At 45.7% G+C, this 22,231-nt stretch overlaps 1 protein-coding gene across 17 annotated transcripts in view; it reads right to left on the bottom strand.

Annotated features, from left to right (window-relative positions):
• The window catches only part of EXOC6B (exocyst complex component 6B), a 313,137-nt gene that overhangs the window by 156,630 nt on the left and 134,276 nt on the right, over positions 1-22,231 (bottom strand). For 10 of the 17 annotated variants that reach the window (XM_068943861.1, XM_068943855.1, XM_068943864.1 and 7 more), the window contains 2 exons: positions 10,698-10,874; positions 2,763-2,831 (listed from right to left, as the gene is read on the bottom strand). In XM_068943861.1, the coding sequence (XP_068799962.1) occupies positions 2,763-2,831; positions 10,698-10,874 (246 nt within the window). The remainder of the gene's footprint in view (positions 1-2,762; positions 2,832-10,697; positions 10,875-22,231) is intronic. The other 7 variants (XM_068943863.1, XM_068943859.1, XM_068943862.1 and 4 more) reach the window with 1 other exon arrangement.

Here is a 22,231-nt window from a genome sequence, read left to right as displayed (position 1 = left end):
CTCCGGGAGCCCCGCTACGGCTGCCCGGCCAAGGCCCGGCTCTCCATTAACCACGGCCTGACCCTCGCTCACTTTCTTTCCCCCTGCTCTGCCCTTCCTGCGAAAGTTCAGCGCTTCCTGGCGAAGCCGCGGTGCCGGCTCGAGATTGCACTTCGCCTTGGTTGCCGAAGGAAGGATTTACAGGTGCCTGGCCCCGGCTGCGAGACCATGACCGCAAGCTGACCTCGCGTTACAATATGTGAACTCCTGCCCTGCTGATAAGGCTGGCAGATATGAGTAGGATTTTTCAAATAATCCTTTGGGAATTTATAAGCAGCACAGCCATAAAACCGAGGTGACTGGAAGGTCGGTTTCACTAAAAATAATAAATATCTCCATGTTTATTCAACGTGGGCCTTTTTAACTGCAGGCCAAGCGTTTAGATAACGCTATTGTAAATGACAAATATTAGGATTTTTTTGGTAACTATTACATTATGAGCCTTCCGTCTGACACTGATGTGGCCGTTTCCCGTGCGGCTGGTGGGATCTCTGACATTGTTCGACTCCAGTTGGGCCGGGAAAGCCAGGTCAGGATTCAACCGCAGGTCAGAAAAAGGGCAATTTTCTCTTTTCTACGGTCGGTTCCCTTCTTCTCCTGTGCCCATCTTACCAACACCTCTTCTTTAGAGCTGTGCCGCGTGTTTCGGGGGCCTTGGGCTGAAACAGGGAATAGGAGGAGAAGGATTTAACGGTCTCAGCACTGAGATTAACCTACTCCCAAGAAATCCCTGCCTGGTTTTTAACCTAGCCATCACCAGGTGTAGCGTCAGCTTCGTTGTTCCCCACGGCCCAGCAGCGATACCTGAACTACTGCGACTCACCGGAGATCCTAAAACACCTCCCAGGCCCCTCGGGCTGACAGGACCTGCAAGAGCCCATCCAGGTCACGCTCCCGAGACATCCCTCACCTCCGACTACACCCGACACGTGGGCTGAGATGGAGCCTTTGGCACGCGCCGTTCCCAGCTCTGGCAGACGGCCATCAAATCCAGATTCACCCTGCAGCATCGGCCACGAAACCTGGTTGCCAGGAGTGGCGTTTCCGGTGCTGCCCGCTGGTGTCTCGGACAAAAAGGTGAAGCAATAGGATGACAAATCCCAATGTCCTCCTGAACCTCCAACTCCCAACCTTGCACCAACGAGACAATTTCAAATGTCCAAAATTCTTATATCCAGAGAAAACTCCTCGTCCTTCCCGTAACAGCATTACATCTAAACACCCGCGCATATACCCTCCTATTAAACGAACGCGTGTAAGCTACACAAACAGAATTCCTAATCCTGTTTTCATTAGACATATTCTTCACTGAAGTTTCTCCAAATAAAGTGACACTTTGAAATCCACAAAGCATTTCAGAGCAGTTGTAATCTCCAATTAGCACAAACTCCCTGAAACGGGCTTCCAACGCAGTTCCGCAGTAGGAGTTCTTGTCCAAGACAAATAGAGCAACGCATTTGGGGTAGGTTAACTTTTTCATTCCAGTAAAATATCGTGGCTACGTAGCCAAATTACAAAATTATTAACAGATGAAGACACAAAAACGATTTTATGTAAATGTTTTTATGACAATTCTTTTCCTTTTTGCAAACTCATTTGTATGTATTGCTGCAGAGCCCGGCTTTAGAAGCGCCTTAAAAGTAATTCCCTCTCAAGCTCGGCTCCACAGTGGGAAGGGAGGAAAGCTGCTGAAACGAGTCCTCCTTTCATGTCCTGCCTGGGCTTCAGATTGCTCAACCGCAGGAGGAGAGCCCTCTAAAACATCTCTCTGCACACAATGTAGTTACCAACGTTAAAAAACAGACGCAAAGTAACACCTTTTTTCCAAGTCTGTAGACAGGGAGGTTGCAAGGCTCGTACGCTGCTGTAGGAGCCTTAGAAATTAAAAGCTCCGGTAAAGGTTGAAGTGTAGCCCACAGAGGTCACCTGCCCTTGTTATAAATAAATATATATAAAAAACAGTGCTCTACATACTCAGAACGGCTGGAAAGAAACCCAGCTAATCTAGCAGCCTCTGTCACCAGAGACGGGAAATCTCCTGATGAGTTTTCGAGACTACAACGATATCACACTGATCAGCATGCAACTGCATGAGCAGGAAGTAAATGGCAGCAGAGAGCACTTTCAGCTTAGCCGGATTTTTCAGTGTGCTCAAAGCAAAAAAAAAAAAGAAAAAAGAAAAAGAAAAAAAGAAAAAAAAAGCCTAACTCCAAGAAAATTGAAAATGATACAATAAAATGGTGGATTTCATCGGACAGCAGAAAATCTGATCCTGTCAGACAGGATCCTGTCAAATAGTGCTTGAAGACTGCAGAATTTCTCTTAACTGCTACAACCAAAACATCTAGAATTTATCCTTGATTCCTCAATTTGAACTGAATACTGAAGTTATTGTGGTTAAAGAAGAATTCTTTCAGGGAAACTACACAAGCAAGAAATATGTTTTTGGCCCATTACAAACCCAGAGTCTAAAACAGTGGTAAAAAACATCCTTTTCTCTTTCTGCGGCCTGTGTGCTGTGTGAAGGAGCAGCGCGGTTTTTACCCAAATCCCTCCACCATTGTAGGCACCGGCCTCTTTCCCAGTTCAGGTAACGCACTTCATAACCAGGCGAACATAAATATGCGTTTTTGCAACTGCTTCCTTGGCCGGAAGGGCGCAGCACTCTGGTTTCAAACAAAATCTGGTGTCACAAACCATTCTCAGAAGATGCTCAGACTTACCAGCACAGAGTATATGTGCAGGCATCGGTACACAGGGGAGAAGTCCACCAAGTCCTGAGCCCCAGGCACCTAGAAGACATCAGGAGAGCAGCACTAAACACACAGAGCTCAGTGTAACTCTAATGCACGCAACTCCGACAACGAGCGATATCAGCAATGTCAGGCATGTAACAATTAGTTATTGATATCTACCTATATTTGTCTATCTTTACATTGTTAAAGGCTCTCAAAGCAGGAAAATTTCACTTCATCTCTCTCCCTCCATTTAGGCTTCCCTGAGAAATCCTGCCGTATCGTTTGGCCCTGGGTTAGCCTCCTCAGCAGAGATATGAGAGACTGAATTCTGACCATAGGCTTAAGTGCGAGTTTAAGTGTTCTGGCAGAAGCTGCACCGGATCTTATACAACAGTAAAAACTCTCTTTATCCGGATTTCTAGCCTGATTTCTTTAAAAGCATGAATTCTCTCTCTATATATATGTATATATTTTAACACACAGCCAGACTTCACCATCTTTCAACAACGCTGCGAATCTCACGTAGGGACAAGAAAATGCAGTTTTGGAGGGTGGGAAGGAGGGAGGAAGATCAGAGGAGAAATCTGCATACAAGAAGCGCCTGTGTCCTTTGGAGATGTTCAAGTCAACAGGGCGTTAAGCTTGTTGGCCCAAGCATAAAGCTAAAGCAACCCTCCTTCTCCCCAAAACGCAGAGAGGAGGGGAGTGTTCTGTTGACATGCGGTGGAAAAAAGGGGAGCAAGATGAAAGGCACCTAGGTGGACAGGCCTAGGAAACATGTTTATTTTAAACATTTCTAATTACGCTGAAGAAGCATTGCTGCTCAAAGGAGGTGGGATGAAGCAGGGAGAAGTTTCTAGCTGGAGCAGGGTGTGTGAGTCTCAACCAACACTGCCCGAGCGCCCGGGGCAGCGGTCCTCCTCACCCCAGGCAGCGGCTCCAAGCAAGGAGCGCAGAAGTTACAGCCTGCAAAGGGGAAGCAGGGGATTTCGTTTAAGTCTCCTGCACGGCAAGAAGCTGGAACTGTTAAAGAGCCCCCTGCATGCAAGGAAACCCGTCCGTCTGTCTTGTTAAGCTCTGCTTTCCTCCCTTTCATAAAACAGGCCCTGGCCCGAGGTTCAAGGTGAACTGCAGGCACCGCTCGTCTTGCAGAGATTACCGGTCTCGCTAACATCTCTTGCGTATATATCTTTTAAAAGAAAGACTCAATCCGATGACTGTAAACACTCAGCAGTAGTTTTGTTGTGTCGCTGTCAGGTTTATCACGTCTTCTTGTTCGCTCCTTTGGCGCTCGTAGTCTCCCAGATCTTCCAAGCCTCCCTCCATAGCTCCCAGGCCACATCTCATGTGGCTTGCGGACTCCTCCGAATACAGCTTTTGCCTTGCTCTGTTCTTGCAGCATTAAGCACAATTGGTCTCCAGTTGGTAAAACTGTAAAATACTTCTGGCTCAGAAGTTGTCAAATGCCAAGCCGCCGGAGATCGCTGAAGCAGGCAGGGAAGGCCGGCTGTGCACTGGACCGAGCCATCCTCCGACGACCACCATCAGCGCTAGGAACGCGGACGGGACGGACCCTGAGACCATCCTGCCTTCCTCTAAGGGAGGGGAAGTCTGTCATCTCTTCTCAATATCATCAAAGCAGATCATGTTTTCCTATGAATTGGAATTTAAGATCAAACATTTTTGCTCCTCTTGGGTTTTGGGCAGTAGTTGAATAAGGTCCACAGAGAAAAAAGTTTCATAACGATTTGTGAAATCAAGAGATTGCCAGAAATGGACTTTACTGCCATGGCGAAATCCTTTCAAAGCAGACAGCAACGTTTTCACAGCCTCTAATCTTCTGCAAAAACTTTTAAGCCCACACACACACAAAATATCCTGGTCTATTCTGCAAAATTAATCTGTCTCAGACATTAACAATTTTTAAATTGTTAATCTAGTTAAAACTCTATCCGACACAGATGCGCAAACCCTAGAGCACTTCCATTAAACGAAAAGACATGCACCGAGGCGATCAAAAACTGCGCTGAGATCTTACGCAGGATGCAAACCTACAATTTATTTTTAAGGAAAAGAACAGACCATTTCCTCCACACACAGCCACAGCCCTATGACAGATGAAAAGATCATCTGGCACTGGAAATCAATGAAATGTCCAGTTTTGGGAGGAAAAGGAAATGAGCTCTCACTGAAAGTCACCTCAGAATTAGGAAACCGGGGAGATTTGCGTGGTTTGGGGGTTTTTTGCCTGTTTGTTTTTAGGGAAACTAGACAAAAACAAACGGGCATACCTAACCATTCAGGCTTAGCACATCCCCTTTAAGAGCTACTTGATTTTCTTAGCAAAAGCTGCACTACCACTGTTCAAAAAAGAAACAAAACAAAAAAACCCAAAAAACGTTGATTTTTGAAAGTTGGCAACGAAACTGGAGCTAGAGCCTCCTCAGCAGCAGAACGACTACTCCCCTGACAGCTGCACTTCAGCCTAATCTTTTTGCTTTTAATTTGTGGAACAGAGAACGTATTCATCTTCTCCTAATTCTTCCCATTCCACAAACATGAGCGTCACGAGCCTCGTTCCCCAACTGCACATCTGGCACGTTCCTGGTGCCGGGAGCCCAGGCAGATCCGGCACTCTCCAAACAGCTGAACCCTCTCCCTTCGGAAAGACGCTTTCAAGTTGGGTTAAACACTGATTCTAGCGAATTTAACCCATGGAAGACAGGTTTTCTGAGACTATAACAGAGAACTGGCGCTGAGTTAAGTGATGCTCTGATCTGGTTTTAGACAAATTAGCGATACAATGGCTTCAATCGATGATCCTTGCTGCTTTTTGATGTAAAGATGTGACGCAGACAAAGATATATTTGCCCCTCTTCCAGCAAGGAAAAAAGAAATTCATAGATGCAATACTAGGAATTCAAGGGAGATGTTTTATGGACTATCTCCTGGGTTCATTGATTTAAGTACCTAGATGCCCAGAGGCAGGTGAATGCGTAGCTGCAGGATCAGGCACGCGCGCAAGGCTCAAGTCTGAAGGGGCAGCCCTCTCCGCATGCTATCGCGGTGCAGAATGAGCCCATCGACCTTAGAGTAACCCCCTGCAGCTAAAAACAGCCCTGCTTCTGCACAGCTTCAGTGAACCCCATCGCAGCACTCTGGTGCTAGCAGCTGCGAAGCATTTGTTCCCTACGTCTGTTCAATGCGGGATAAAATCGTGCTGTAGGTTTGCTGCATCGCGTCTGGTCCCAGGGTCCTCCGACTGCTCTAGCACGTGCCACAGCTTAACCTCAGGGGACAAAAACCCAAATCTATTCATGTGGTCAAGAGGATGCTCGAAACAGTGTAACGTTGGAACTGGCGTGAGCATCCTGCAGACTATCTGATCTCATTCTGGCTGGCGTTAGAGACAACAGGAAAACAGCTTTGTCTGGAAAGACAGAGGGTTCTCCCCCAGCGTCCAAGATGTTTTTTGCATAATTACTAGTGGAAGCAAGAAACGGTGAAGGCTGATGGCACCTAACAAAACCCATTTATCCAGGAAAGGCCAGAGGGCTCCCTGGGGTCTCTGCTCTAGCTCCCAAAAAATTGAATAAATCTTACTATATCATTTAGAGAATGATTCCTATAGTCAGGTCAACCTGATAGACTGCCAGAAGTTTGATGAGTTTCAGCTCCGACTCACTCCTGCTGATATCCCGAGTGCCAAACCACTCTGCCAAATACGAGGCCGGCTGCGATTTCTTAAGTAGTTGTTCTTCTGAAGCGTGCTGTTCTTCCTTAAAAATCCCCTTCTCCCACAGGGGAGCACCAGGGAATCCACTTCAAATCAACTGCTCCAAAGACACCTGGCAGGTCCTTTTCAGGGGACAATACAGAAATGAGGCAGATTACAGGTGTGTTTGTCTTGACACACTCAAAGTCAAAAAAGGAAAGTTACTGAAAATCAGAAGACTGTGGATGAATATTGTATTCTTCCTGGATGCTTTTTTACTAGAAAGGGGAACAGCCGCACAAACAACACACTCCTGAGGGGCTCCTCACCGTAAAAAGTAGATCCTCCTTCTGCAACTTGGCACGCGTACAAACTGAACTTAAACCTTCTCCCAGCTCACTTTCACCCTGCACTGCAAAGCAGTTCGTGCATCAGGTATAAGAAAAACTTAACCCCAAAACCTGGTCAAGTGTAAACTCCAAGACTTTGGGTCTCATTATATGCTCCGTTGCTGAGCTTCGCATCAGTGCAGGGGGTGAGGAGCGCTGTGCAGAACCGCAAAAGGATGCCTAAAACGGTGGGGAATCTTAATGCTTGCAGGATTTCAAAAAACAGCTAAATTAAGCTATAGCTGAACCAGCTGCACTGGAATAGTGTTATTGAAAGTCCTGCTTAAGTCAGTAGGTTGGACTAGAGACCTCCAGAGGTCCCTTCCAGCTTCTGTGATTCATTAGGAGAGTAGAGGCTTTTCAGCTTCTGTGAGGAAATCATCTAGTCTCCAAAAGCACAGAGGATACCTGCAAGTTCTCCCCTTCCGTTTGAAGGCCAATATCCACTCTTCTTAACTTTAAGCAGCTACAGCATCAGAAAAATATCATGCTTTCAGTAAGAGGCTCAGACCTTCAGTAAGCTGCATCACCTACAGCTGTGGCCACTCCATTACTCCGGTCATTCAGGGAACTCCTACCTCAGTGAGGCGTCCATACGTCAGGTGGAGTGAGTCTGGACTATAACGTCTCCAAACTCTAACGAAACATGCCTCACGTTGCTCTTTTTGAATGCAGCTGGGAGAGCTCTTATGCTATTCCAAAGGAGAGCACGATTTGCATTAGAACACACCTAATAATTTAAGCAAAACTTTTCCTCCTTCTTCCTTTGCACTGCTTGTCCTGGGAATTTTGCTGCAGGGATGAAGGGATTATTCCATACGGGTGAGGAATCACAGGATCCTTAGTCCTCCCAGCCAAGCTGGAGGCTGGTGAGGACGCATAAAGCAGCCTGGTGAGGACGCTCAGATATTTGCTAGAAGAAAAAAAAAAATACTTCTCCCACTTTGTCCAGAGCTGGCTGGCCTATATACTGGGATCAGCAGCTCTCTCCTCCCAAAGGCTTAAATCAGAAGCACCAGCCAGGACAAAGTTGTCTTGCGTCCTGAGCTGGAGTGGACACGGAGCTCACCCTTCACTCTTCCCTTCCCATATTCAGTCAGCAGTCACTGCTGTCTTTCAAACAGAGACCTGAGGTCACCAGTTGGCATTTTTGGCTGAGCCAGGTGAACAGAAACAGCTAGCACTTCCCTCCCTGCATATCTTCAGGTCATTTCTTTGCTTGTCTACTGACTTTATTTTCCAAAGGCTGTTGTTTCTTTCTCCAGGCTTTCTTGTTAGCAGTATTCCACATTTTCTGGAGAAATATAAGCCTCTGTAATCCTGGTGTGTCAGAGGGGCTAAACGTAGGAAACGACGTGCGCTCACCTGTACTGTCCCTCTAAGACCATAAAGTCTTCAGTGCTCCACACCGTGATGGCTGGATACAAAATGTGATACAATTCCCTCACACTTGGCATACTTAACCCTAACAATTTTAGTGAATTGAGATTAGTTTTGGAGATTCAAATTCCATATGAGCAAGACTCTAAGTCTGTCTATTATCGCTGCACAGACAAGGTAATCAGAAGCAGAAAAAGTCACGCTACAAGAGGAAAAGCTTGAAATGCATCCATCAGCCACGGAAAACAATACTGCAATTGGCCTGTAACTTTAGCAAACCCTTACCAAAGAATCCAGCATTAACATTTTACACACGTAAATACTCCTTCAGGTTTAACGGCTGTTTCAGTGTGCTTGCAACTCAGAGGAGAGCCCCAGCTGTGCCAGTAAACAAATGGTTTTCCACGAGAAGACGTTAACCTCTGCCGGTCGCCTCCGCGCTCCCCCCAGGCACGCTTCCGCCTCGCCACTGATTTCATCACCAAGGACAGCAGCTCCTCCCGGCCGAATGTGCTCTTGGGCTCCCCAACGGCACCGCTCTGCTGCCAAAGTAAACCCACGGCCTTCTCGGGATGACAAGACAACAGGCCATCAAGCACCTCTAACCACCAAGTGCTCCAATGACTGAAGAAGCCTTTGCGTTCTCATCAGCAAAGGATTAATCCTTCCTGGCTTACTACCAGTCTGGCTTTAGACGCGCCAAGACATGGGACTTCATCCGCTTAGAGACTCGTTAACAGTTTGATAAACTGCATTAAGAGATTTCTCCCAGCTGCACTGTACAAATTATTGTCTTAAAAATAATACATTCCCTCTCAACGTCTACATCATTCAGTTCTAATTAGACTCAAACTTTACATATACCACAGCAATATACCACATTTCATGCAGTCTCCTAATGTGGGGAGAATTCATTTCAAAGTAAGAAAGAGATTTTGAGAGTGAGATGGAACAAGAACTATTCAAAGAATCAGAATTTTTCCTTTACAGGAAAGTACTAAAAGAGAGATACTCAGATCAGTATCTGTTTCCCGAAAACGTGCCCTCCCTACTCGTTTCTCTTTTCTTTAACTTCTACTCTATTTCCATTTTGATGTAGAAGTATCACACCCAGACGGTTTCAGTGCAGCATGAGGGGTCTGAGCCATACCCTAGTTTGGTCACTGCAAAGAAAGGGGTCATCTCCTCTGTCCGCTCCGGAAGTGCGGCAGAGATCAAGAGGAAAGAACTGAACACTGTGGGGAAAAGGCAGACTACGAGCGCAGAACCATATGGGATGAGTCAAGCTACTGCAAACATTAGAAACTTGTTTTTTATTCTCTTCTCTGGCTAGTCACAGACTATCAGCCAGGGTTGCAAGGACCATCCAATTCAGTTACAGGTTGCAGTTGAAAAACACCATTCTCCTCACATAACAGAGGCTTCAGCAATAATAAGAGGAAAACCATGCAGCATGGCAGAGAATATTTTCCCTAACAGCCAGCGCAAGACTATATAGCATGAAATGATGGAACACATCAAAAAAGCTCAGCACCGTGTGCCCCATACTATGAGTAAGTATCTCCGAAACGCTGTTCCTAAAGCACACAGTGACAGGACTATTTTACATTTTAAGCACTACCAATCCAAGATGTTCCACTCTATACTTCATTCTCTAGAGCAGGGATGAAAGAACAAGGAACAGCAGGCGAGAGGTTATACTTTGCGTTTATTAGTGAAAGGCACTGGCATACTGTAGTGGCTAAGAAGGTATGCAAAATTATAACTGGGAAAACAGCCAGCCTGAGGAAGCAACAGCAGAAAGAGAGACTGCATTTGGGGACCCTGGACGAGGGGTCAGAAAGACTATACATTTCACACACACAAACACACTCTCCCTCCTATAGATATTATATTCAGGATGGAGCCTCTGTACTGAGCGGAGCGGCAATGCATTCTGAGCACATCAAGGGATTAAGAACGCATGAAAACATTCTGTCCAAATCCAGTCCTCTTCAGCACGGAGAATGTGCATCTGTCACGAACACATACGTTCCACAGAACAGGCAAAATATCTCGCACACTATGTGGCATTTTTTCTTCTTTTAAACGGTTCAGGATAGATACCAGACTGTCTTCCCGAGTGAGCAGAGGCTACCAAAGTGCAGCCCTCGAGCTGGAAGAAGGCCTGTACGACAGAACACGTGGGATCTTAAGCTTCCACGTAATACTCGCGTAACAGTGTAAGGCTCTCTGCTGAGCCTGCTAACAAGAATATGGGCAAGAGTGCAAAGTGACCTAAAACTGAAAGCCACCCAACATCTACCCAACCTATTCTGCATCTTTACAATAAGTCGTATGAGAACATGCACGGCTGAGCTAGGTGCAAACACTCTTTGAGACACTCAAGTCATCCCCAAGCCGTCCAGTCTCCTGGGTTTGATGTTATACAGTTACCTCTTCATCCTCATCCTCATCTTCAACATCCAGGATACCCGAATCCTGCTCAGACATGGGGCTAGTGTTTTTTACCTCCAAATCTGAGTTTGCGCAGACTTCTTTCTTGGACTTCTTTCCGCCGCTTATCCTGGGATGCTGTGATACAATATTGTCCAGGTTTCTTTGCTGCTGTGCCTAGAAAAAAAGGAGGTTTCACATTTTACGATAGCATCCTCAGATCTATATTTTTTCAGCCAAAAGATGCAATCAGTCATGAAATACAACAAATGAGGCAAAATAAAACACGCACTTAATGGAACTAAGAAATGTTATATTTTTCCTAACCCAGATATTCCAGAGAAACAGAAGATTCATTTCAAAACCATTTCAGTGATTATGCAACAATACAAACAATATTCTGACTCTTCACAAATCAAAATGCCAAAGCCTTCATACTGTCATATTGATCTATTTACAGCCCAGATGCAGAAATATTAGCCCAAAGGCCATGTGGTGACTGTCATAGGCTAAATTAAAGGACCTACTTAACTGTTGGATTTGTTCCTCTCTTTTCAACCCATGTCAGCACAAAACATTCCACATCTGGATCCCAGAGGTTCCTGAAAGCATTTTTGTGGTACCCCAGGAGATCTTAATTGTACATTGCTCGTTTATAGAGTGATCTGTAAAAGGTATTCAACCCAAACGCTCTCCTCAGAGAACCGCCGCGATGCAGGGAGCGCAGCACGTGGCCTCAGCGCAGCTCTCTTGCCACCGTCCACACGCACTCCTCGGCTTTGTGTTTTGCTTCCAGGAGCGGTTAGTAGACGTGCTCCGCTACAGAAAACTCAAGCTAGCTTCCCCATTGCTAGCGAGCACAACATCTGACAGGAAAATCGTTTAGTCCCAATTTTCCAAGAGAGTTGACCAAGAACTTCAAGCTGAAGCGCACGGAGGGGGAACGGCGTATAGGCACCATTGAAACTCCAGGCGCAAAATCATATCTAACACAAGGGAAAAGGCCAGGCCAACAAATTAACTGGTTTTGTACATCAGGGTTTACACTCTGCTGTAAGCAGAAAATAAACACTCTGTAAACCTGAAATTTATATGGATACTTGCACACAGATTCATAGAATCTCTCCCATACTTATGTATGCGGGAAGAGAAAAAAAAAGGTATGGAAATCATCCAGATGCCTTTCTAAAAAGCAGTCATTTTAGATGGTGCAGATATATAACATATGCACATATACATATGTGTATATACATAAATATACACACATATATCATTATATTTATACAAATTATCTATACAATCAAAATCAAGCCTGCATCCGAGTGTTTGATTGCTCCTCTACAGCAGTTAGACACACACACTCCGCTCTACCATTAGCGGCCCTCACACCAGTGAGGTCGCGAGAGGGACCATCCATGCCCCACGCTAAAGGGCCAGACTAACTATAGACAGAAGGAGGAATCCTAGACACCCTGTTGCAGGTACCGCTGCTTCTGAAACCCCCTTAGACCAGGCTTTCGGCCTTTAGACTATGCGCTGCTTTTGCAGCGGTATCATGAAAGAAGAAAAGGATTGGAAAATCCATATCAAAAGGGACAGGTTTTCAAGGATACAATAGGAAAGAAGTAATGAGGGCAATGATTTAAAATGAATTTTTGCCAGCTCAGATTGCAACTCATACACAGCAACCGATTGTGCTATGGAAACGGCCGAGAGTGAAAACAAGCGGGACCTCGAAAAAACACAAATTGTTTTTTGCTACCCGAACTGCAGAAAGAAGCAAGGTCTCCAACTAGAGTGTAAACCACCATAATAATCTACTTTTAAACAGTATTAATAGCCTAGAAAAAAAATTTAGGAGTAAATTTTATTTTGACAGCTTCTCTTTCAGGTCAGCTCCCTTTCAAATCCCTCCTTGGGAAGAAATATCCCATCAGGAGCAGATCGCTTCTGGTTTCTGGATCTGAAATCATTAAAGGCCAAGTGCTACAAGGAAATCTCTCTCCTTGCAAAATGCACCCAGGCTCTCCTGCTCCAAAACCAAACTGCCTTTCGCCCTGAATATACATGCACGCATAAGGCAATCTGCCCGGTCTGAACTGCTGAGCACAGCATCGATAACAGAATTAACCCCATACCGCTGACAGTGGGCATCGCTGCACTAGGCATCGCAGTAGCACAATCTTGACCTCTAGCGGCTGCAAAGCAGTAACATCACTAAAGTTTAACGCACAAGAAGTAACAGCTAAGCAACAGGACTACCAAGCAGGCTTAATAAAAAGATCTCTTAAGGGATGAGGCTCAACAACAGGGATTTTTGCCACAAAGCCGCAGAAAAAGGTCCGCGTTAGCGCTGCTCGAGACAGAGTTCCCTAGTAACGTCAATACTTTAAGCAATTGAGGGAAAAGGGTGTTTTTTGCATTAGAAATCTCTAACTTCAGAGGCACAACTCTATAGAAAGCCATTGCAACATCATCTAAAGAGAACTAGGACTTCAAAAAGGAGAAAAAGCGCTTGGTCCTTCTGAAGGCCACACAACAAAGAGATCCCAGGCTTGATTCTACTCTCAGATACACCCATTTATGACATGAGTTACTCAACTGAAGCGTAATGAAGTCGTAACGCTGAATCCACTGCAAGTTACACCAAAAGCAAGCCCAGCGTACACATTAAAATCTCTCAGATTCATATCTCTTTTTCCCTCTAGGAAGAGGAGAAATAAAAGAACTGGAAAACGCAAAGCTCTGCATAAAATGCTGGACTTTAAACAAATCATTAAACAGGGTGTAGTACAGTCACAGATGAAAATAAAGCGGTCGTGGGAGAGGAAAAATTGTGACCAACCATTCGAAGGATGCTGTCGTTAGCTTTGCGTGCTTTGCCGTCTAAGGTCTTTGTGTATAAGCATTTTAGGCTGAGCACAGACTTAGTCTCAACTGAGGACCTTGTAGACGCGTTCTCAGGAGACTGATTATCTTGCTCCTCCATCTATTTTCAAGTTAAAGGTATTAACACCCTCCTTCCGCTGTGGCTATGCCCCCAAGAACAGTGCGTGGTACCTCATAGTACCTGGTGACCAGCAGAACAAATCTGAACTGAAACGCCAGAGTCCAGGAAATGTGTCCCTCTAGAAAAAGGTCTAGGTCAGGGAGCTCAAAAACCAAATTCGAAATCCGTGTTTTGCCGTTCTTGTATTGCATAGTTTCAGTTCAGTTCATGAACTCACGTTTATCAGCAGCAGAATTCTGACCTGGATTAAAACCCAGGGATCTGCTGGGAAAAAGAAAAACAAGAAAAGGATACAATCCACCTCGCAGTGATCCACGAAAAGCCACCAGGGAGATGCTGCCAATGACTTCAAGTTTTCCAGCCTACGAGGAGCAATTCTAAGTTATAAGACGCCATGCAGTGCTCCCTATTCTAAAAGCCTGCGCTACCTTTGATTAAAACAGGAACAGCCCTTTAAAATCACCCCAAGGAGAAGAGGCCCAGGCCCCGGGTACTCCCTGGAAGCCGGCTCCCGTGCGATCCCAGTGCGCCCGCGGCAGCCCGGCCGCACGGGGCACTGCTGAACCCTTGCAATCAATAGCTCCAAGCCTGGAAAGCCAGTGAGATCCACGCAGACCCGAGAAGCTAGGTGTTACGCTACAAAAACCCAAGGTAAACGCCAGGAAAAATAGTAATTGCTTTTCCATTAACAGGAGGGCAATCCCGCCATCCCCTCTCCTGGCAGGAAACAATATGCACTGAAGTGACCTAGAAGTGAGAAATATCAAATTTTTGTTAACTCCAGCAGGCTCGGGTGAAGTCACTGAGGTTTCGGTTTCACCTGGAGAGAAAGAGCGAGCAGGAGAGAGGCCCAGAGGAAGCAGCTACGGAGAAATCTGGGCTTAACCGCTGAGGAGCTCGCCGCTCCTGCCGATCCCTCCTGGCGCGGGGGCAGCCCAACAGTTCGGCAACAGCTCCGACATTGCACGTAAGGGATGAAAAACAACCTGCAGAGCAGGCACGTTTGGATTTTAACGTCCTGTTTCACATAAAGGCCTCTGTAAGGGAGCCCACTGAAGAGGCACACTGTAGAAACCACATCAAAGCACAGGCGACACTCCAGCACGCCCTCCGAAAACGAAGGAACTTGGGGCCGCGGGGAGGAGAAGAGCCCTCCAGAGACAAAAATAAAATACCTTTTGGCGTGGCCTGCATGAAAGCAAGTACATTTTTCTATTATTCTGCCAAATTGCCTCTAATATACAAGACTGTCAATCTCTTTACTCTTTGCTTAATGTGACGATATTAAAAAAGTTAAGGAACCAAATGTCTGCTCACCGCTAACATTATATTTAGCAAAAACACACAAAGCGTTGGGTTCACGCAGCTGAAACTCCTTCCAAGCACCGCTACGTTCGCTCGTTCACGTGATGAGCACGTGAGCCGGCCAGCTTCACTGCAGCCCAGGATCCCCCCGTGCCGATGGGACGTGACACACGGCCTCTAGAAGCAACACCGTTGCCAGGCTGGGTGATGGAGGAAGCAAGCAGAGCCATCCCCTGCTAACCTGCTGGTCTGGATTTGGGCCAGAGACCTACGTTAGCGGTGGCAACTGGAAGGTGGTTGGTCATGGGATATCGACGAGCTGTTGCTCATTTCTATAGCTGGCGATTTAGCAGCTTTTGTTGTTGGATGCAACTGGAAGGATCAATCTCTTGCTGCCATTTCTTGAGAAACGGAGGATCCACGTAACAAGGAAAAAAAAGTAGTTTCTGCCTTTGTTACCTGTTTTCCCTCTCCAACCACCAGCTTCTATTGCGTTACTTCCACGCTGCTCTGCCAAGCGCTCAACCTTACAGGGCAGGCCGTTGGGGTTTGGTTTTTTTATCAAGTCTGACATACAAGCATCGTGAACACTAGTCCTCAATATTTTCCAGTCCATCCTCACATTGCTGCTTTCCAGGTTAAATTTTGGAGCCACGACTATATGTTCGCAAGCGTGGCTGAGCCACGAGCGACCAAGCGCACAGCTCAGATTGCAAGCGAAATTCAGGGTACCAGCATAACCCTCCAGTGAGAAGTAATAGCTGAATTAATCACAGTAACTGGAGCGCTTGCAATCAAGCGAACGTGGCCCAAAATCCACAGACGCGTCCTGCGCACCTAAGCTGGAGAATCAAGCAGGCTCGCAGAGCGGGCACGGGCTCCTCCAAGCATTAGCTACCAAAGCCACATACTTCACTAGGGAAAGCTGGTATACCACCTACGCTAGCAAGGAACCACTTAAAAAAAAAAAAAATTACACTCCAACAGGTTTTATAGGGGTTTTATGATTGTCTTATTTTTTGCTTTGGTTTGCCAATGTTGACAGGGAGCACGTCTTACCTCCCGTCACCTCCAACCACCAATGAACTGACAATATCTACTTTTAAGAAGAATCTAATTAGCTCTTTCCTGATGAGACAGTAGATAAGACATGGCAAAAGCGGTTTCATTATTTAAACAGCACTGAAGCGCCGCTGTGGTTAGCGGTGGTGGTTTTGATTAGTTGCTGAGCATTTGCTGCTATGATTGTTTTATAGACCCCTCTAATGGGCTGAGGCACAGAACTTTAAAATATTGGTTCACAATATCCCTAGGAATGGGATACATATTCCTTAAACAACATTACAAAAAGCAGACTGGCTACAGGGGAAGAAAAAAGGAAAGCTAATAAAAAATGACAGTATGGCTGGCTCCCTGCCAAAGATGCATTTGAAAGTTATAAAACCCCTCTCGGATCAGATAAAAGCGCCTATTATTACTGCAAGGTGTAAACTCAACACGCTGCCCCAGCTTCTGTTTCGAGTTTTAACTAAAATCCCGTTACTTGTCAAAACGATAAGAGTTTTTGCCTCTCCGCTTGCTCGGCGTTAACCGGTTATCACACAAAGCAATTTGTCAGAGCTCTGTCTGACCGAGTTCACCCGCAGCACAGGGAGCGAGGCCCCAAAACAGGCGTTGCACTGGATCTTGGTCATCAGAAAAATCGGTCCGGAGACACGGGGTCTCCAGAACGTGGCCGCTTCTCCGGCCTCCCGCTCCTCCTTCCCCGCTAACAACCTTCCTCCTCGGCCCACCCGGTGCTAAAACCCCGGCCGTGATGCTACGGAGGGGGGTCCCCAATACCAGTTTTGCTCCAGCTTTCAGCATCTAGCGTGCCATTGGGAACCGGGAATTTTCCCCCTGCTTTTGCTGCGCCGCAGAGGTTCAGCCTTGCCTCAGCACCCTTCTCCGGCTCATTTTCCTTAGTCACACAACAAGGCCAGCATTATTTACATCCTCGGAGTTCACTGTAAGGAGTAATTTGGTTAATTCAGCATGTTATATTAAAAAAAAAAAAAAAAAAAGAAACCTCTAACGTAGTTTGGGGAAGCTCCTGTGGCCCAGTCCTTAAGAGGAAAGGACGAGCTGTTGCGGCCTCAGTACTCCCCTTCCCTAGAAGCTGTAAAAAGAAGTTTATCGTATTAGCATTGATAAAAGGAGTTAGGCAACCACGTCCTCCAGGTCAGCTGTGTAATAAAAGACAAAAAGCCGTTTTTTTAACAGGTCCTTTATGGAGCCGAGTGTTGATTTACACATACGTGTGATCTAGCCTCAAGACCGAGATATCCGCACGCAGGCATCAAAAGAAGCTCAGCTGTGCGATGAAAAGGTTTATTTATCACATTTACACAGAGTGGAGAAGCTGAAAATTAGATAAGTCGACTAAAAGCAGGAGGAGGAACACGGCTCCACAAGGTATTTCAAACACATTAAAGAACACGGCCCTGACAACCGCGAGATTCAGGTCCCCGTTTAATCAGTCCCAAACACCTCCCGAGCCCAGCTTAGAGGAAAGCTTTGCTGCCCACGGTTAAGCAACTGGCTGCATATTCCATGCTTAACTCTTACCAACAATTTAAAATCCTTTTTCAAGTGGTTCTGGCTATTTTCATACAAAATCCCCCTCTATACGTAGCAGTGTATACTACGATCTATTTGTTTTTCTAACGCTGCCTTTTGATAAAACATCGAAGAGGCATCTCTCTCCCCGATGAGACTTAACGATGACCCAAAGCCAAAGCGGGAGCTCCCACGCTTCAGTTTGACCCCTGGAACGGAGCAAGCAGTGCGAGGACCACAACCAAGCCCGCTGACAGGTGGACGGGTCCAGCTCTGGCCTCCCATCCCCAGACAACCAACGTGCACGCAGCCAGGCAGGAATAAGCCTCGGCTTTACCTGCTCTCTCAGGCATCGGGGACTAGCAGTCATTTTCTACACAAATGTTCGTTTCAACACGCTCACTGACGAGACAGAGGTAATGGTCTTTTCCCCACTATTGAAAAGACAAAAGCCAGACAAAAAGCCTGCTTTCCCAGAGACCGAAGCCCAAAGAAAAGGGGACATGGAAGGAGAAGGGAAAAAGTAAAGGAACAATTTGGGGCTTTGCCTAAAGGTCCTGAGAAAATACACCATGTCCCACTACTCGCTCTTGCTTGGGTCCTGTCCTACGATGAGATAGTGGCAGCTAAGCCCTGCAGCCAGGCAGCAAGCAGCCAACCTAACGATTGCCCAGGCAATTTCTCCCTTCACCTGAAAGTACTGGAAGATATCTGCAGCCACCAGCATTAACTCCCCAACGTAGGGTTTTCCAAACCTCACTCACCACAGCCTGCAGGCAGCTCCACCAGCAAGCACCCACGTCCAACCCTCACCTCTCTTACGTGGACACAGGCAACTCTCTGGTCGCTGTCCCATCTCACGCCTTGCCCAAAGAAGTTGCAAAACTATCACACCTATGGCCATTTGCAGCGAAAAGAAGTCTCCGATTAGATCTCACAACAGGTTGAAGGGGTGTTGGACTGCAAAGCTTTTTGGGACGTGACTCACAGGTATTTTGAGAAACCAGCACCAGTTCACTGATTGCTGAAGATCGGAGCGCTGCTTTGGCTTGGAGGGGCAACCACCTGAGGTGCGATGCTGTACAGGGCCCTCCCGCACACTCAGAATCTGCAGTAACGCGTACGGAAAATTTTGCAAAAGCTGATTCCAACATTTCCGAGTGTTTTTACTCGCATTTTCCCTCCCACTGTCTAAAGGGTATGGGCCTCTCGAAGCTACCGGTATGTTAGGAAACACTCTGCTTAATAACCCCATTTTACATGTCAAGAAATGGAAACAGATGCAGAGCTGCTCAGTCGCTAGGACCCCGAACAAGGATGACAACTCATCAGTTCCCAGGTCTCTGCTCTGCACTTATTTATCTTGACCAAACTGACCCTCAAAAATTGTTTTAAATTATGCAATTGAAAGTGTGTTAATCCTCATATCCTGGCCTCAAATTAAACTCTTTTATTCCATTCTCTGTGGGAGTTCCCAAACTGCCGTTTCACACACTCTCTCTCTGGGCCTTGTCTAGCATTTTGGAGATAAGTTTCCTTTCAAGATTCTGCTTTTGTTTCCATTTATCAGTCTGGTTTGGGTTTTTTCTCTCCACTAAAACAAGAATTCTGAGAAACTGCAATGTTCAAAGCACCTATCTAAGATGGTCCCGATTATCCTGGAATACACACAAAGACTCAGCTAAATAAAAAGAAAGGATAAAGCCTCGAGCAATGAGTCCTGGACAAAACAGTCCTTGGCCTTTCCACAAGTCAGCTTATAAGTCTCTTAAATCACATCTGCGAAGATCTGAGGAGCACATACCCTTAAGATCTGACCCACAGTCCAGATCTGCAGTCTGAAAAGATTCACGATCATCCTGAGATACAGGTTCCACAGCTGGTCTCCAAACGCACAGGCATGGATGTTCTCTCCTAAGGTTCCTCCATAAGAGGAACTTTACTAGTATGCTCTCAGCAATGGCTCCAAGTGCTTAATGTCATCCAACATGTCAGCACTGATGACTCGTCTGCTCTGAGATGTGCTCAAAGACCCTTCCACACACCTATAAGGGTGCTGAGCTCTGTGCCCTGAAGGTGCAGCAGATCAGACCAGGAGGAGGTCAGCTCACATCATGGGGGACAGGGAGCAGTAAGGGTAGCAACACCTTGCAGTAGATGGGCTACAGTAAGACTCCCCACCACTAGAGACCTAACAGGGCATTAGAGGAAAGCATGCTAGAGATGGGCTCCGTAATGCCGATCACCCAGGAAGAATACATTGGGCTAAAGGACTCCGTGAGGGCCTTACAGTTCTGTTTTCTACAACATAGAAATGCTTTTCCACCAGTGGGCTGGAGGGGCTCACTCAAACTGCAGACAACTGCAAACTCAAAGCAGGTGGTGATATAAGGACAATTTCAGCTATGTATCAAGGCAGAAGAAATGTAAGCAGTAACACAGGGTAAGGATCACAGCAGACAAAGAACGAACCAAAGCAAACAGAGAAACTGCCAGCGTCTAGTTCATCTCTCTTTGGGGACACAGACAGCCACGGTACCTCCACCTTGAGCAGATTAAAAAAAAAAAAAGAGAGAGAGAAACCCTTCTTGGAACAAGGAATATTTTTTTCTGTTTAGGAATAACCCCTATGGTTTTTTTGATGAGAAACCCACAAAGAAAATGCCAAAAGGGCCGAGCCACAAAGACTAGCTTTTCTTTTTAAGTGCTAAATAGCTTTTTCAAGAATAACCATCTTCTCCATGATCCAAGAGCTTCAGGGTAACAGGAGAAGAAAGAAGAACATTATTTTGTTATTTCTGTTCTTAATTAATCAGAGAGTTAAGCAGCCTCTGCTTCTCCAAGCATGTTGACTACCATCCCATATGAAAATTTTCACTGAAAATTACTTTACAGAACAGCTTAAACCTCATTTGGCTTCCTTCATTTCACACTGACTCCTCTGACACTTAAACACGCAGTGGAATATCCTGCTGATAGACAGCTTTTTTCTAAGCAGTTGTTCACCAAGGATAAGACTGCTAAGCACAAGGGTTGGGGTGTTTCGGGAGGAGAATATGGGAGAGAAGAATAGCATTACACATTCATCATACTTATTACAGTATTACTCAGTATAAAATCCACTCTCCAAACTCGATGATCGATCTTTTTAAAACGTAAAAATGCATTTTTTAGTCAACATATTAGATAAATCTCTATCGCAATGTGCTCCCAAGACTTTTTCTCCCACTTTGGCAATTAGTATTTCGCTTGTATCACAATTTTCAGCATTTAAACTAGGAATAAATATACAGAGATAAACCAGAACTTGAAATGATCTCATCTTGCTTCTGTAAGTTGACATAAAATTCACCTTTAAAGTACTAAAAGTTAATGGAGAACTAATTACTCATTTTTAAAAAGTCCACATTCGGAGTCTCCAAACTTACCTAACTCACAACCAGAAAAATTATGGAAGGCCCCAAAGCCTGCTATTTACTGGACTTGATCTGCCCTCTAAAGGTTAAGAGGGAAACTGCACAGAGGGCTTCTCAAAGCCACCACTTCTCTCTCATATAGTCACAGTTGCTTTTTGTAAGACAGCAGGCTAGAAATGAAGACCTGGAAAAAAGTGTTATGCTCCCTACTCCTTTCCCCCCCAACCCCCCCCCCCCCCCCCCCCCACAACTTGCCCCACTCTTCAGCTATCAAACTGGATCCCATCATAACCTGGCCAAAGCTTAACAGAGCTGAACCCACACGGTTACACGGGAGAAATCCCGACATCGTTAAACTCGAAGGAAACTCTGCCACTGATTTATTGGAGCCAGGATCGCAACCCTATAGACAGGCTTTTAAGTGCTGCAGGAATATCAAGCATAAATCAGATATAACACTGGACAGAACGGCATCTCTTTTACTGTTCTGTATAATTTTGCAAGTCTACAGCCAGAACAATAGCATAGATCTTGCCGTATGAGCCTATGGGCTTCCTAAGGGCCTATATGACACTCGGTGCCACCATGAACAATGTCCTATAAGCGAGTCTTTGACCTCAGTAACATTGATGTTTCCATCTTAAAACAGGAAATCAGCCACAGCCAGAAGACGGGAGAGCTGACATCAGAGTTGGCCTTCGATTGCTTATTTCATAAGAGACAATATCCACAGCCATTCCCGTCCCCAGGGTCATGAGCCCTTCCAAGCTGACGTGCCTTAGTAATATCCCTTGCGGCCTAACAGTTTTTTCGGTTATTTCTTTGAAGCATGTTTTTCTCGATCAAAACGTGCTTGCCCTTGACAACCCTACTAAAAACAAAGACGGAAAAGATCAACACTGTTATTCACTAGACCATAATATGCATCTTTTGGTCGTATTATGCATTATTCCATAAATTCTGCTTACAAATTCAGAAAGCATGATCCTACATAAAACGTATTACACGTGCTAGACGCATATTTCATAGAATCATGTTTTAATATGGCATGCTGTGCTTTTACATCGTAATTACTCATTACCAGTACAACACAAAGCAAAAGAGGAGCCATGGCAATGCTGTAGCTGCCCAAAAGTGATCACTTGAATGCTGATATAGAAATTTATCATGTCAAAAAAGCCTTACTAGCCCGGAAGACTGCAATC

Source organism: Struthio camelus, chromosome 4 (genome assembly GCF_040807025.1).
Source record: "Struthio camelus isolate bStrCam1 chromosome 4, bStrCam1.hap1, whole genome shotgun sequence".
In the NCBI taxonomy this organism is placed as follows: domain Eukaryota; kingdom Metazoa; phylum Chordata; class Aves; order Struthioniformes; family Struthionidae; genus Struthio; species Struthio camelus.
The sequence above is the reverse complement of the archived record's forward strand: the minus strand, read 5'-3'. Positions and strand labels throughout refer to the sequence as shown.